Below are 16,124 nucleotides of genomic sequence, written 5' to 3' on the forward strand. Positions count from 1 at the left end.
ATGCTCTCCTTTGCACAACAGTGTCACAATGGCCTCTTGGTCCCAAGGGCCACCACGGTGTCAGACGTGTTTCCTTCATTCCATGAGTCCCTGAGGAGCAGCACTGGCCCCTTGGTTCCATGGGACCCTGCAGTGTCACACTGGCCCCATCATGACTCGAGGTCCTGCTCTGTCACAGAGCTCTGCATGGTTCCACAAGGCCCTGCAGGGTCACTGTGGCCTCTTGGTTCCATGAGGCCTCAGAGAGCCACAATGAATTCTTTGGTGCTGCTGTGTCACAATGGAGTCCTGGTGACACAAGATCCTGCAGTGTCACCAGGGACCCTTGGTTCCATGGGGCACCACAGTGTCACAATTGTTCCCTCAGTTCCCAGAGTCCTTGCAATGGAGCAATGGCCCCTTGATTCCATTGTCCCCAGGCTCTCCCAAGGGTCTCCTTGGTTCCGCAGTGTCACAATGGCCCCTTGCTTCCCCAGGGCCCTGCAGTGTCACAACCATCAGAGAATCAACCAGGCTGGAAAAGACCTGGGAGAGCATCAAGTCCAGCCTGGGACCCAACACCGCCTTGTCACCCAGACCATGGCACTGAGTGCCACATCCAGTTTTTCCTGAAACACTTCCAGGGACGGTGACACAACCACCTCCCTGGGCAGCCCATTCCAATGCCCAATCACGCTTTGTGTGAAGAATATTTCCTAATGTCCAGCCTAAAGTTCCCCTGGTGAGGCTGAAGACTGTGTCCTCTTGTCCTGTCCCTGTTCCCTGGGAAAAGAGCCCGACCCCCAGCTGGCTGCACCCTCCTGTCAGGGAGTTGTAGAGAGGTGATGAGGTCTCCCCTGAGCCTCCTCTTCTCCAGGATCAACAACCCCAGCTCCCTCAGCTGCTCCTCACAGGACTTGTGGTCCAGTCCCCTCACCAGCCTTGTTGCCCTTCTCTGGACACGCTCCAGCCCCTCCAGGTCCTCCCTAAATTGGGGGTCCCAGAACTGGAAACAGCACTCGAGGTGCTGCCCAAACAGTGCTCAGCTCCTGCTGGCCCACACCATTCTTGATCCATAGGTGTTCCAGGGGTTGTGTCATGGTTTGACACTGGCACGATGCCAGCGCCTCCATGAAAATATACCTTTTTAAATAATTGCTGTGAGATGTGATCAGGAACAGAGCAGAGCAGGCCCAAACTTAGTAACAAAGGAAAGAACTTTATTAAACTACTTCTACTATAAAAACTACAAACACTAAATCCTGGATGAAGACTTCCTAAAACACTTCTCCTCTTCCCACCTAATTTCTAAACAAACTCAACAGTGAGACACCACCCAGAATCCTGATCAAGTTGCTACCCTTCAGATATTCAAATATTCAATCTTTCAAGGGAGACAGGAGTCTCTCCTGTGCCACAGACTCCCCAGGAAACACAATTGCCACCCTTGTGTTTCCATGTCACACATGGCAACTGCCCGGAAAAAATCTGCCATGGTGACACTCTCCTTTCCATGTCACAGTGCTCTCACCACCGTGCATGGACAGACTGCTCACAGGGCTCCTTTAAGGATGCTTTGCCATGGACCAAAAGAGACAACAGTTCAGTTTCTCATTTTGGGACTACAGTCCCCCCCATTTTCCCCTGGGGCTGAGGGTCCAAGAACAGAGGTCCTCTTCTCCTCTTCTTCTTCCTTGAAGATAGAGGGCTTCTCCACACCTTCTCCAACTCTCCTCTGTTCTCTCTACTCCTCTGCTGGTAATCACTGAAACAGGTCTCCTGGCACACCAACGCACCACCCTAAGTGCAACTTCTGTTAGGAGAATTTGGTTCAGTCTATGGCTAACAAGAGAAGTCCAGCCACAAGCCACTCCATCATCTCCTTCCAACTCGTGAATTTCTTCTTCCATCATCTCGGATCCCAGACTGTCTCTCTTCTACTTCAAATCAAGGAGGACTAATATTTTACAAAGCCTTAATTTCTCAGGAAAGGGTTAAAAGCTCAGACTCCCTGGACGGCAGATATCTCTGCCCAGCAGCCGATTCCCAAGGCCAAGGCTGGGCGCCTTCCCCCCTCCTCTTTCTTCTCCGTACCAGCAAAGTTACAAATGCCGTCCGGACTCTCTATCTCTTCCCTCTAGGAGGGGGAATGACAAAGACATTTCCGCTTCTTTCCACCCTTCCGTCCACAGGAGCTGGCTCGGTTCCAGTCTTTCTACCCCTCGGCTCACCTCGACCAGGCCTCATGGCTTCCCCTCCCCCACCCAGCCCCATGGCTGGGCAGGGGAGGTCTGCACAGCACCTTGACCGGAACCAAAGAGAGCGAGCTCTTGGGAGTTCTTGCTTTTAACCCCCTGTGTTCTCAGAGGCGTATCCCTATCTTCAGTGCTCACTTCAGGTGCCAAAATCCAAACTTGACCACTGATTGGTTTGACTCAACTTCCTGAAAAAAATCACTTCCATGTCAAACCACGACAGGTTGGATAAAAGAAATGTTGGGGAAGGGGTGGGGACAAAGTGTTATTGATTGTCAGACATGAAAGGTCTTAATTTTCATATCTGTTCAGACTGCATTAGAAGGTGCGGGGGTCAATATCAATTGGGGATTTCTGATACCAATCTATAAACAGGAAAACAAAACTTAACAGGACAAAACAATTCCCTGCATTGTTTTCAATATACTAAATATTCACTTTGAATACAATTCAGAAATCTATCTAATTAGCCACAGAAGAGTTGAAAACTTGAATTAATCCCAGGGGCTGTTCTTGTTCAGGCATTTTGAACAAGTGTTCATGAGCTTTTCACACTGAATTCCTGGAAGGAAGAGCTCAAGAAAGAATAGGCCTCTGGAGGTGTAAAATTCATCAGCAGCCTCCAAGGGGCTGAGGATCCATCCCCATCAGAGCAGCAATGACCAGCAATGGGCACAGCTTTGTGGCTGCCCCAGCTCTGGGATGGGCCCTGGGCCTGGAGCAGGAGCAGCTCTGGAGGGCCCCAAGGCCGGGCTCTTGTGCTGGCCTGGGCAGATGGGATGGCAGCAGGGGCTGCAGAGCTCTCAGCACCTCAGCCCGAGGGGAGCAGGGCAGCCAGGGAGCCTCCTTTGGCCTTGGCCAAGCCCCTTCCCCCATGGCTGGGGCTGAGTCCTGGCTGAGCTGCAGCTGCTGCTGTGCCCTGGCCAGGGGCTGAGGCCGTGGGGCCAGTGGCCAGAGCAGCCTGGGCTGAGCAGAGCTGTGGGGCCAGAGCCGGCTGGGCTGTGCTGGGGAGAGGCCCTTGGTGCTGCACAGAGCTCAGGGCAGCTGGCAGAGCTTGCAGGGAGCTGGGCTGGGCTCAGAGAGCCTGGCACAGAAACCATCAGTGTCCATCCCAGCCTGGCTGAGCGTGCAGGGCAGGACTCAGCCCAGGCCTTGTGGGGCAGGGCCAGCGCCTGTGCAAGGCATGGAAAACAGGCAAGTGCCCGAGAGAGGAGGCTGCTCTGTGCACTTGGGGGCGTGGACACAGCAGGAACACTCAGGAGCCCAAAGAGCCTCCATGGCTGTGCTGGAGACCAAGGCTGGAGCAGGGAAATGCAGGGCTGCTGCGCCATGGGGAGGGCATTGAATTCCAGCACACACCTCAGCTCTCTGATGGTCCCGGCACCATGCTGGGCCCTGTTTCAGGCTGGAGCAGAGCAGATGTTGATGGCACAGGAGCCCTGCGGGGCTGGCAGGGACCTGCAGCTTGCAAGGTGCTCTGCTCTCCCTCAGCTCCTCTCTGAGAGATCCAATCCCAGCTCGGCACCTCAGGGCACAAGTGGCACTGCCTGGTCATGGGCACACAGCTGATGTCTGCCTGGAAAGGGCCACAGGTTTTAATACTTGTACATTTCATGATATGCAAGCACATTTTTACTATCGTGGTCACTTAAGTACTTTTAAGAAATGGCGAAGTTCTCCCACCAAAAACAGGAATGTTCCTGCTTGGATATCCCTTGGGGATGGGGGACATGTCAGATGCTGCTGGGACATCACAGAGAGCTGAGGGAAGAGCTGTGATGGTTATTAAACTGTTCAAATGTTCAACTTGTGATTGTTGGCAGGAAACCTTTCTGTACCTCTGAGTGTCACCACCCCTGAGCCCAAAGGACACAAACCTGATGAGTTGTGGTTCCCACTGCGGGGGCACTTGGACCTTGGCTCTGCACAGGAGAGCTCTTCATCCACTTTTTGTCTTTTCTTCCCTCTGGGCATGGGAAAAAAAAATAAATAGGACCAAAAAAGTCTTTTCTCTCTGTCTTTTAAAATGGAGTGTATTCACTTTGAAGAGGCTTCTGTAATTGGGCTAATTAACCACAAATTATTTGAAAACTTACATTATTCCCAGAGGTTTGGCTTGTTAAGGTGTTCTGAATGTTAATGAGCTCTGGGACACTGAATTGCTGAACTGAAGAGCTGAAGGCTGAAGAAGCCTCTGGAGCAGTAAAATTCAGCAGCAGCCTCCAAGTTGCTGAGGATGTCAGCAGCCCCCACTGAGGCCATCCCTGCCCAGAGACCGTGGGGGAATGGGCAGACAAGGAGAGCGTCCCTGGGGCTGTGCCAAGCAGAACTCAGAGTCACCAGCGGCTCCAGCTGGGAAATGGAGTGTGGAATGTGGCTGTGAAAGCCCTGCCTGGGCTGTGCCAAGCAGGACACACAAGCCCTGACTCCCATCCCCCAAACAACTCTCTCAAGGAGACATTTAAGAGGAATTGCAATTGTTTGTGTCCTCTGAGTTGGATGCACTGGAGAAATACCAACAAGAGATTCTCAGAAGCTCAAAACAATAAAACAGCCTTTATTGGGAACTTTTGAAAATCAGAGAAACTGTGGCAAAAGTTCTTATACAACATTTAATCTACAAAAAACAATTCTCAAAGTATTAACTTAGCCCATTTGACTTCACAAACTCTAAGCCCGTTCAATTTTAAGTTAATCAACATTTGCAAGAGGACAGAAATAGAAGAAGTAGACACAGAAGGAGAGAAAAATAAGATTTAGAGAAGCCTACAGAGAGCTACCAACTCCTGGATTCCAGCACTGTTGAGATAGAAATTCCAAGAGGAGGTAGGGTCAAATATGTGCTTCCCTTGTGCTCAGCCTTAAATGCCCCTTGGTGTTCCTGGGCCCTTCCCCAGGTGGGACTTGGGGTCATTTGGTCACTCAGGAGCTGGGCTGGGGGCTCCAGAGGTGGCTGTGGAGCATTGCCTGTGCTGTGCCAGGGACTGGCAGACACTGCTGTAATGTCACAGCCGACTTTGTGACATCACAAACTCCTCTGTGATGTCACAGCCTGCTCTGTGAATGCAGAACTCACTTAGCATGTCACACAGCACCTCTGTGGGCTCACAGACCCACCCTGTGATGTCACAACACCTTCAGTGATGGAACACAGCCACCCTATAATGTCACAGCACACTCTTTGACCTCACAGCTCACTCTGCTCTTTGATGTCATACAGGCATCCTGTGATGTCACAGCCTGCTCTGTGATGTCACATAATAAACCAGTGATGTCACAGCCTACTATATGATGTCACAACCTGGTCTGTGATGTCACATAATAAACCAGGGATGTCACAGCCAACTATATGATGTCACAGCCTGATCTGTGATGTCTCACAATCACAGAATCACAGAATTGTTGGGTTGGAAGAGACCTTTAAGATCATCAAGTCCAACCCATGCCCTAACACCACCTCAGCTAAACCATGGCACTGAGTGCCACATCCAGTCTTTTTTTAAACACATCCCATGGTGGTGACTCCACCACCTCCCTGGACAGACAATTCCAGTACTTTATCACCCTTTCCATAAAAAACTTTTTTCCTAATGCCCAACCTAAATTTCCCTTGGTGCAGCTTAAGACACTGTCCTCTGGTCCTGTCAGTTGCTGTGAGGAGAAAGAGACCGACCCCCACCTGACTGCAACCACCTTTCAGGGAGTGTAGAGAGTGATAAGGTCACCTCTGAGTCTTCTCCAAGATAAACAACTCCAGCTCCCTCAGTCATTCCTCACAGGACTTGTGTCCCAGACCCCTCACCAGCCTTGTTGTCCTTCTCTGGACACGCTCCAGCTCCTCCATGTCCTTCCTAAGTGGGAGGGCCCAGAACTGGACACAGCACTCATGGTACGGTGCCAGTACAGGGGAAGAATGCCAAGTACACGAGTGCCAAGTACAGGGGAAGAATGACCTCCCTGCTCCTGCTGGCCACACCATTCCTGACCCAGGCCAGGAGCCATTGGCCTTCTTGGCCACCTGGGCACACTGCTGGCTCATGTCCAGCCTGCTGTCGACCAGTGCCCCCAGGTCCCTTTCTGCCTGGGCACTGTCCAGCCACGCCGTCCCCAGCCTAGAGTTGTGCAGGGGGTTATTGTGGCCAAAATGCAGGACTGGGCACTTGGACTGATTAAACTTCATCTTACTGGAATCTTCCATCTATCCAGCTGTTCCAGGTGTTCCTGCAGAGCCCTCCTGCCTTCCAACAGATGGACACATGCTCCAAGTTTAGTGTCATCTGCAGATTTACTAATGAAAAGCTCAATCCCCTCATCCATGTGGTCAATAAAAATATTGAACAGAGCTGGATCAGCACAGAGCCCTGAGGGACAGCACTGGTGACTGTCCCCAGCTGGATGCAGCACCGCTCACCACCACTCTCTGGGCCGGCCATCCAGCCAGTTCTGAACCCAGCACAGAGTGCTCCTGTCCCAGCTGTGGGCTGCAGCTTTTCCAGGAGTGTGCTGTGGGAGACAGTGCCAAAGGCCTGGATGGAGTCCAAATAGACACATCCACATCCTTTCCTGCATCCACCAGGAGGGTCACCTGGTCATAGAAGGAGACCAGGCTGGTCAAACACGACACGACCTACCCCTCCTAAACCCCTGCTGGCTGGGTCTGACACCCTGGCCATCCTGGAAGTGCTGTGTGATGGCACTCAGTGTGAACTGTTCCATGACCTTACCGGGTACTGAGCTCAGGCTGACTGGCCTGTAATTACCAGGATCCTCCTTCCCACCCTTTTTCTGAATGGGCGTCACATTGGGCAGCTTCCAGTCATCTGGGACCTCACCAGTGAGCCAGTGCTGCTGGTAAATGATGGAGAGCAGCTTGGCAAGCTCATCTGCCAGCTCCCTATCACCGTGGGGTGGATCCCATCTGGTCCCATGGATTTATGAACATCCAAGCATCTCAGCAGTTCTCTGACTGCCTCCCCTTGGATAACAGTGGCCCACTGTGCTCCCTGACACCATCTACCAGCCCAGGAGGACAGTTTTCCTGAAGGCAAATCGACTTCTCACTAAAAACTGAGGCAAAGAAGGCGTTAAGCACCTCTGCCTTCTCCTCATCTGCAGTTATTAAATTCCCTTCCACATCTAATAAAGAACAAAGGTCGGTCTTACCCTTCCTTTTACTGGTAATATATTTGTAAAAGCATTTTTTATTACCCTTTACAAAAGCTGCCATTTGAAGTTCAAACTGAGCTTTGGCTTCCCTACTTTCTTTCCTTCATGCCCTAGCAAGCCCCTTAAATACTTCCTGAGAGACCTGACCCTCCTTCCAAAGATGATACATCATCTTTTTATTCCTCTCTTCCTCCAAAACATCCTTGCCCATCCAGGCTAGATGTTTGCATCGTCGACTCGTCTTTTGGCACACAGGGACAGTCTGTTCCTGTGCCCTCGAGATCTCTGTTTTGAAGCTTGCCCACCTTTCCTGAACTCCTTTGTTTTCAAGGGCTGCTTCCCAAGGAACTCTCTGAATAAGTCTCCTAAATAGGCCAAAGTCTGCCCTCCAAAGTCCAATGTAAAAGTCTCATTAGTGTTCCTCCTGACTTCACCATATATTGAGAATTCTGTAATTTCATGATCACTGTGCCCCAAGCGGCCTCCAACCACCACATCTCCCACCAGCCCATCTCTATTTACAAACAACAGATCCAACATAGTCCTTCCCCTGGTGGGCTCACTCACCAGCTGAAACAAAAAGTTGTCCTCCAAGCACCCTAAAAATTTCCTGGACTGCCTTTTTTCTGCTGTATTAGGTTCCCAGCAGATGTCCACCAGATTGAAGTCACCTACAAGAACAGGGGCTGATGATCCTGAAACATTCTCAAGCTGCTTATAGAATGAGTTGTCCACCTCTTCTTCCTGGCTGGGTGGATGATAACAGACTCAAAGTAGGATGTCAGCCTTGTTGGCCTTCCCTTAATTCTTACCCATAGACATTCAACTTCATCATCATTAGTTTCAACACCCATAGCAACAAAAGCCTCCCTAATGTAAAGGGCCACCCCTCCACCTCTTCTCCCTTTCCTGTCTCTCCTGAAGAGCTTGCAGCCATCCAGTACAGCGCTCCAGCCATGTGAGTCGTCCCACCCTGTTTCTGTGATGGCAATTACATCACAGCTCTGCTGCTGCACCATGGCCTCCAGCTCTTCTTGTTTGTTACCCATGCTGTGTGCATTGGTGTACATGCACCTCAGCTGGGCTGCTGATTTCACCCCTCACTCAGGCTTACCACCCACGAGCCTGCTTCCAGACAAACCAGTTGCATCCCCTTCCCCTTCAGACCTAGTTTAAAGCCCTCTCAACAAGTTCTGCCAGTTCATGAGCTAAAATTCTTCTGCCCTTCACAGAAAGATGGAGCCCGTCTGGTCCAAGCAGGCCAGGTGCTGTAAAAGTTGCCCCATGATTAAAGAATCCAAAATTTTGTTGATGACACCAACCCTTGAGCCACTCATTGATAATGTGAGCTCTCCTATTGCTTTCAGCGTTTTTCTCAGACTCCAAAGGGACTGAGGAAAAGACTGTCTGTGCCCCTGTCCTATTAACCACCTGACCCAATGCCCTAAAGTCCCTTTTAATTGCCCTGACACTCCTCTTTTCAATCTCATCGCTGCCAGCCTGGGGTATCAGCAGTGGGTAATAATCAGAGGGCTGAATCAGCCCAGGCAGTGTGTCAGTGATATCCCGTACCTGGGCCCCAGGGAGGCAGCAGACCTCTCTGTGGGGTGGCTCTGGTCGACATATGGGGCCCTCTGTTCCCCTCAGGAGGGAGTCACCCACCACGATTACCCTTCTTTCCTTTTTGATGTTAGAGGTGCTGATCTGTCTCACAGATGAATCATAATTGGGAGGCTCACTGGACAGATAATTTTCTTCTAAACCATCTGGCTGACTCTCCAGATCCAGGGGATCATACCGAATCTGAAGTGGCACCTGGCTTGGGAGAGGGGGTTGGGAGGGATTTTTATTATTACCTCCTCGAGTAGGTACCCACTCCCACTCCCCTTCATCACCAGGTGTCCTTCTATAGCCTGACAGTGGGAGGTGTGGGAGACAGCGGGAACCAAGGAGAGCATTGCTGCCCTGCCAGACCTCATGGAACCAAGGATCCATTGTGACACTGCAGGGCCCTGGGGCACCACGGTGCCATTGTGACACTGCAGGGCCCAAGGATCCAAGGGACTTTGTGACACCAGAGGGACATTGTGACACTGGGAGGCCTCATGGAATCATGGACACCATTGGGACACTCTGGGGCCTCATGGAACCCTGGTGACACCAAGTTGTCTGGGGGTGTTGATCTGCTGGAAGGCAGGAGGGCTCTGCAGAGGACCTGGACAGGCTGTGTCCAGGAACCAAATCCAACAAGGTGAGGTTTAACAAGTCCAAGTGCCAGGTCCTGCATTTTGGCCACAACAACCCCTGCAACGCTACAGGCTGGGGACAGAGTGGCTGGACAGCAGCCAGGCAGAAAGGGACCTGCAGGGACTGATGGACAGCAGGCTGGACATGAGCCAGCAGTGTGCCCAGGTGGCCAAGAAGGCCAATGGCTCCTGGCCTGGATCAGGAATGGTGTGGCCAGCAGGACCAGGGCAGTGATTCTTCCTCTGTGCTCAGCACTGGTTGGGCAGCACCTCAAGTGCTGTGTCCAGTTCTCTGCCCCCCCCAATTTAGAAAGGACCTGGAGGGGCTGGAGCGTGTCCAGAGAAGAGCAACAAGGCTGGTGAGGGGTCTGGAGCACAAGTCCTGTGAGGAGTAGCTGAGGGAGCTGGGGTTGTTTATCCTGAGGAAGAGGAGGCTCAGGGGACACAAGGCGGTGTCAGGGCACAGGCTGGACTTGATGATCTCCAAGGTCTTTTCCAGCCTTGCTGATTCTGGGATTCTCTGAAACCACCCTCGGAGCAGTTGCAGGAGGAGCCCTGGGCCTCCTCTTCAGAAGCTCCAGCAGCCCAGGTCCCTCAGCTTCTCCTCACAGCCCCAAAGCCCATCCTGTCAGTCCTGCAGAGCCTCTGCAGCCCCTCCTCACTGCCCAGAACAGGCAGCCCCACAGCCAGACACAGCAGCCCAGATGTGCCCCCCTGGCCTGGGCTGCCTCTGGCAAGGGAGCAGCACCAGGCACTGCAAGAGCCTGCAGACAATTCCTGCAGCACTTGTGGGATGATCCTGCTCCCCAAGGGCCGCTCCCATGGTGCCAAGTCAGGAACTGGAATGGGGAGTGGGGCCAGAGAGGAAAGGGCAAACAGGGATGGGCTGTTTGCAGGGGAGGGAACAGGGCTGGGCAATAGGAAGAAATATGTACAAGGGAAGGAAAAAGAAAGCAAAGGTGAAGCCGAGGAAATGCTCAGGGCAGCTTGGGGGTGGCTGCCAGGCAGCCCTGGCTCTGAGCAACAGCGTCTGCAGTGGGACAGGAAACTCCCAGCTGATGGGAACAAACTTTCTGGCTGACTGTAGAGGCCAGGACAAATCTGAGTGGATTCCCTGGCGTCCCCCAGCCCTTCCTGGCCCCAGGGGCTGATGGCATTTGTGCTCGCTCAGGTTCATGTCCCCACAGCAGCAGCATGGGGGTGCTCCCGCCTGCTGTGTGCAATGCAAACAGGGGCTCCTGAGCCAGTGCTGCCGTGGCTGTGCCTGCAAGGATGCGGCACCTGTGTGAGCTGGGGGAGAGGCCAGGGCTGCAGAGGGGGGATGTTGTTGGCAGCTCCATGAGGACGCTCTGGGACGCTGCCCTGGGCTGTCCAGCGCACTGGGGATGGATCAGCCCCTGCTCTGCTGCTCCTTCCCGTCTCCCCCAGGGCCCTTGCAGAGCACCAGCCATGCTGTTTGCCCCCAGCCTGCCCACGGCCAGCCTGGGGCTGCTCACGGGGGTTTTCTGTGCTGAGCATTGGCCTGGCCGTGTCCTTGAGAGAGCCTGGGCAAGGAGCCTGGAGCCCCCAGGCCCTGGCCTGAGGCGTCAGCGCTGCCCCAGCAGTGCCCATGGGCTGTCCCTGCTGCAGCCCCGGCACTGCCACCCCCAGGACTGTGCCCGGCCCCGAGAGCACTCAGGCCCTGCAGCAACACCAGGGCCACCAGGGCAGCGAGGCAGGGCCATGGGAGCAGCACTGGCAACACCAAGTGCTGCTGCTGCTGGGCACAGCTGCTGTGCCAGCACTGATCTGCCCCCAGCTCTGCACACAGACATTGCTGCTGCAGCTCCAGAGAAGGCAACAAAAGGGCATCTCTGCAGAAAACTCTGCTGGGACATCCTTGAGTTCCTTTAAAGCCACCAAGAGAGCAGCCCCTCACTGATACAGTCTGTGGCCAAAATGGGAGGTGGAGAGAAACAAAATGAGAAATGGCACAGTGTGTATTTCTTATTTGTGGACAGTATGAAAAAAAGTAAAACAAAGAAAATGAACCTCCAAAATGAAACCAACAAGATGTATCAAAGATGATTTTTATTTCAAGTGATTTGCAGAAACTGGCCAGCAGTTTAATGTTTCTGAAACCATCCAGTAATCAGTCTCCACACTGCAGCCTTGAGCTTCTGGTTCCTCAGGCTGTAGATGAGGGGGTTCAGGGCTGGAGGCACCACCGAGTACAGAACTGACAGGGCCAGATCAAGGGATGTTGAAGAGATGGAGGGGGGCTTCAGGTAGGAAAATGCTGCAGTGCTGAGGAACATGGAGACCACAGCCAGGTGAGGGAGGCAGGTGGAAAAGGCTTTGTGCTGTCCCTGCTCAGAGGGGATCCTCAGCACAGTCCTGAAGATCTGCACATAGGAGAAAACAATGAACACAAAACAGCCAAATGCCAGAGAGGCAGTAAGAGCAATGAGCCCACGTTCCCTCAGGTAGGATTTGGAGCAGGAGAGCTTGAGGATCTGTGGGATTTCACAGAAGAACTGGCCCAGGGCATTGCCATGGCACAGGGGCAGGGAAAATGTATTGGCTGTGTGCAGCAGTGAATAGAGAAAGGCACTGGCCCAGGCAGCTGCTGCCATGTGGGCACAAGCTCTGCTGCCCAGGAGGGTCCCGTAGTGCAGGGGTTTGCAGATGGACACGTAACAGTCGTACCACATGATAGTCAGGAGGGAAAGCTCTGCTCCCATGAAGAAGATAAGCAGAAACACCTGAGCAGCACATCCTGTGTAGGAGATGGTGCTGGTGCCCCAGAGGGAATTGTGCATGGCTTTGGGGACAGTGGTGCAGATGGAGCCCAGGTCGCTGAGGGCCAGGTTGAGCAGGAAGAAGAACATGGGCGTGTGCAGGTGGTGGCCGCAGGCTACGGCGCTGATGATGAGGCCGTTGCCCAGGAGGGCAGCCAGGGAGATGCCCAGGAAGAGGCAGAAGTGCAGGAGCTGCAGCTGCCGCGTGTCTGCCAGTGCCAGCAGGAGGAAGTGGCTGATGGAGCTGCTGTTGGACATTGGCTGTGGCTGCACATGGGGACCTGTTTGTGGAGAAAGGACAGAGATGATTTCGAGGAGATACCTGTAACCAAAATCAAAGCCATTTCCCATTCACCCTCCTCTGTAACACACACAGACAGTCTTCTGTATTTAAGAGTTTAGAGGTTTTCATTTTAAGCTCCCCCCATGTCTCTCCTGCTATTCTTGGATACCAGAAATATTCAACATTCCTGCCTCCCTCTGGTAGAACAGCGTTCCCTGAGGGAAGATTATGAGTGGAAACTGAGTGGAGATGGTCTGTCACTTCATTCTCTTTGGAGTTTCTCTGGGCTTTCACTTTTTCAAATGAAGGATGTTCACTCTCATGTTTCTTTTAAAAATACTACGGTGCTACTGAGACAGATGGATCCAGCACAGCCCAGCTCCATATTTGTAGCCAAGGACTCACGTTGCTCATTTCACCAACCCAACAGCATTTTCAGTGTCAGAACACCTCTACCTTTCCCCATCAATCTTATAACTCAGAGATGCTCTAGGACAGGTTTGCATCCTGGATTGGAGCTCCCAGCTTGGACTGGAATCTCAGGGAGACTTCCAAGTGTCCTTCTGATGGCACTGGATGCAGGGAGATGCAGCTCCTTCCCTGGCTGCACTGACAGCATTGCCCAGAGCCGGGCACTGGGGACAGCTGTGTCACCCTGAGCCAGCTGTGCCCCCTCCCAGAGCCCCCAGTGCCGGGCAGCTGCTCCCAGCCCTGTGCTCTGCAGAGGGAACTGGGCCCGGGGCTGCAGAGCTGTCCCACGGCTCTGCTGCAGCTCTGCCTGCACAGGAGGGGCTGCACGCCTTGGAGCCCCGGCCCTGAGGGCAGAGGCTTGGCTGGGGGGACAGGAGGGAGGGGGCTTGTTCAGAGGGAGGGGCTGCACTGGAGGGGATCCCCTGGACATCCCTAAACTCTCCCTGCCACAGCATTTCTGGGTTCTGCTTTCTCTCCTTCCCTGGTCTTCTCTCTGCTTCCTGGGGATTTTCCTCCTGCAGGTGTTTCCCTGTGCCTGAACTCTCCCTGCCAGCACTCACAGACCCCAAATCTCTGTGCACTCTCCTTGGCCTGACAGAACCCTGCCTGTTTGCAGGGCACTGGCTGGGGGCAGGTTCTGTTTGCAGCTTGGAGAAAGGACAGCTCAGACTGAGCCTGATGGCTCCAGCAGAGGTGATGCTGCTGCTGTCCATGGGCAGAGTGGCTGCAAGCACATTAGGGATCTTCTGTGAACCTATTGATCGCTAAAAGTAATAGTTCAGATGTCTCAGGTGCTTGTTAAAATTCATAATCAACCGTTAATATCTATTCCTCCCTCCCTGCCATTCTCCAGCAGTAGGAAACTGAATATAAATTCTTAGGAAATTTCCTCATTTTTATCAAAATCCTTGTCTTGGAAATATTCTATGACTGATCAGAAGCCCTCAGCATATCAGAGCTTCATGAGCATTTCACCTCCCCTGCACCAGAAATACTCAGAGTTGTACTCACTGGGTCTGTGGGCATTGGGATGTTCCAGCTGTAGGAGATCACTCCAGGAGCTGCAGCTGCGTTGTCCTGCAGCCAGAGGTTCCTGTGCCAAGGGCTGCCAGGGATTCTGCCCCAGGCACTTCTCAGCACCTTCCCAGCCCTGACTGATGGAAGCTCTCTGTGCCTCTGTGCTGTGCCCGGGCTGGCTGCAGGCAGTGCCCCAGCCCTGCTGGGCTGGGAGAAGAGCTGCTCATCCAGAGAAATGTGCTTTTGAAGCTCTCCTTGGTTACCAGGATCACCCTCTGTGCCAGGAGCCCGGCCCAGCTCAGCAGCACAGACACAGCACAAGGACTTTAATGACCCTCTGGGGCTTTGTGCTCAGGCCCTGAAGATCAGGCCCTGAGAGGGAGCGGCAGAAACCTCTCCAGAGCTCCAAGTCACAGTCCAACTCCAAAGTTTCTTTGACTTTTAATGGGTCCCACTGAGGGACACGACTGAGAAAGTGTCCCCAGGCCCCAGGCAGAGCAGAGAACTGGAGGCACTGATGACAGGTGGGGACAAAGAGAAGCCAAGTCTTGGTGCCCTGGGGCTCAGCAGGGTCTGTGCCACCAAGGGCTGTCAGGAGACACCTTGTCCTGAGGCACTGGGGCCTCCTGGCACAGCCCCAGCCAGGCTGGGCACTGTCACACCCTTGTCCTGCCCTCAGTGGCAGGGTTGGGCAAAAGGAAGAAATTTGTAGCAGGACGAGGAAAGAAAGCAAAAGTGAAGCCAAGGAAATGGTCAGGGCAGTGTGGGGGTGGCTGCCAGGCAGCCCTGGCTCTGAGCAGCAGCGTCTGCAGTGGGACAGGAAACTCCCAGCTGATGGGAACAAACTTTCTGGCTGACTGCAGAGGCCAGGACAAAGCTGAGTGGTTTCCCTGGCGTCCCCCAGCCCTTCCTGGCCCCAGGGACTGCTGGCATTGGTGCTCCCTCAGGTTCATGTCCCCACAGCAGCAGCATGGGGGTGCTCCCGCCTGCTGTGTGCAATGCAAACAGGGGCTCCTGAGCCAGCGCTGCCGTGGCTGTGCCTGCAAGGATGCGGCACTTGTGTGAGCTGGGGGAGAGGCCAGGGCTGCAGAGGGGGGATGTTGTTGGCAGCTCCATGAGGACGCTCTGGGACGCTGCCCTGGGCTGTCCAGCGCACTGGGGATGGATCAGCCCCTGTTCTCCAGGAAAGGTTCTTGAGAAGAGCAAACAGGACTGTGGAGAAGATTCCTGGAAAACTGAAACAGCTTTCCAGAAGTGAAATGAAAATTGAAAGAAACAGTCCAAGATGTTTTCCTCTATTTATTTCTCTGCTCCCTTTTTCCATCTTGCACTACTTCTCAATCCCATTAATTCCAAATGCATCTCACCTCTAAGATCAGTGACTTAGCGAGTTCTACACACTCTAAAGCACCATGAGCTACACAGTTTGCCTTCCAGTTTTTGCTGGAAAGCAAAGCTGGAGCCATAAGTGCAGGGCCAGGACCAGGGAATCCTTCAGCCAGGGAATGTGCCCCGATAGGGTTTGATCCTCAGCGGGGACAATGCAGGGCAGCGACCGAGGAGATACCTCTGCCCCCGTGCAGGAGTCCAGACTCTGGGTCTGGGCTGAACAGGGCAAAGTTCCCATCTTTGGACAGGCTCAGGGGCTGCCCCCGGGGAGCAGCAGAAATGGGGTGACCTGAAGCACAGACCTGCTGGAGCATTTCAGCAACACAGCTCAAGTGTGCAGAGTGTACACCTCCCAGGGAAAACATGACACCACCCCAAAATAAACTTGTTCAATAGCTTCTGAAATGAAATCAATCTGGGATGACCCCAAATGACATTTTGCAGCTTGCTCAAGCTGTAGCTCAGCCCTTCTCTGAACAGTTCTCTCCTCCACCTGCCTTTTACTTCCCAACTGCTCCCTCTTTTCCCCCAGTGAGTT

General features: G+C 53.4%; 1 protein-coding gene and 2 pseudogenes across 1 annotated transcript; 1 reads left to right on the forward strand and 2 right to left on the reverse strand.

The window, feature by feature from the left end:
• Positions 1-16,124, reverse strand: part of LOC137464036 (zinc finger protein 208-like) — a 1,110,012-nt pseudogene that overhangs the window by 600,905 nt on the left and 492,983 nt on the right.
• The window catches only part of LOC137464035 (zinc finger protein 850-like), a 1,110,255-nt pseudogene that overhangs the window by 592,486 nt on the left and 501,645 nt on the right, over positions 1-16,124 (forward strand).
• On the reverse strand, positions 11,683-12,339 carry LOC137464062 (olfactory receptor 14J1-like). Its single transcript, XM_068175378.1, has one exon. The coding sequence runs from the start codon at positions 12,337-12,339 to the stop codon at positions 11,752-11,754; it is 588 nt and encodes a 195-aa protein (XP_068031479.1). The 3' UTR covers positions 11,683-11,751.

The sequence above is a fragment of the Anomalospiza imberbis genome, chromosome 35 (assembly GCF_031753505.1).
Source record: "Anomalospiza imberbis isolate Cuckoo-Finch-1a 21T00152 chromosome 35, ASM3175350v1, whole genome shotgun sequence".
Taxonomy (NCBI): domain Eukaryota; kingdom Metazoa; phylum Chordata; class Aves; order Passeriformes; family Viduidae; genus Anomalospiza; species Anomalospiza imberbis.

Excerpts from the sequence above, each read along its gene's own strand:
- LOC137464062 (XM_068175378.1), bottom strand. The coding sequence starts at position 12,339 with ATGTGGTACGACTGTTACGTGTCCATCTGCAAACCCCTGCACTACGGG.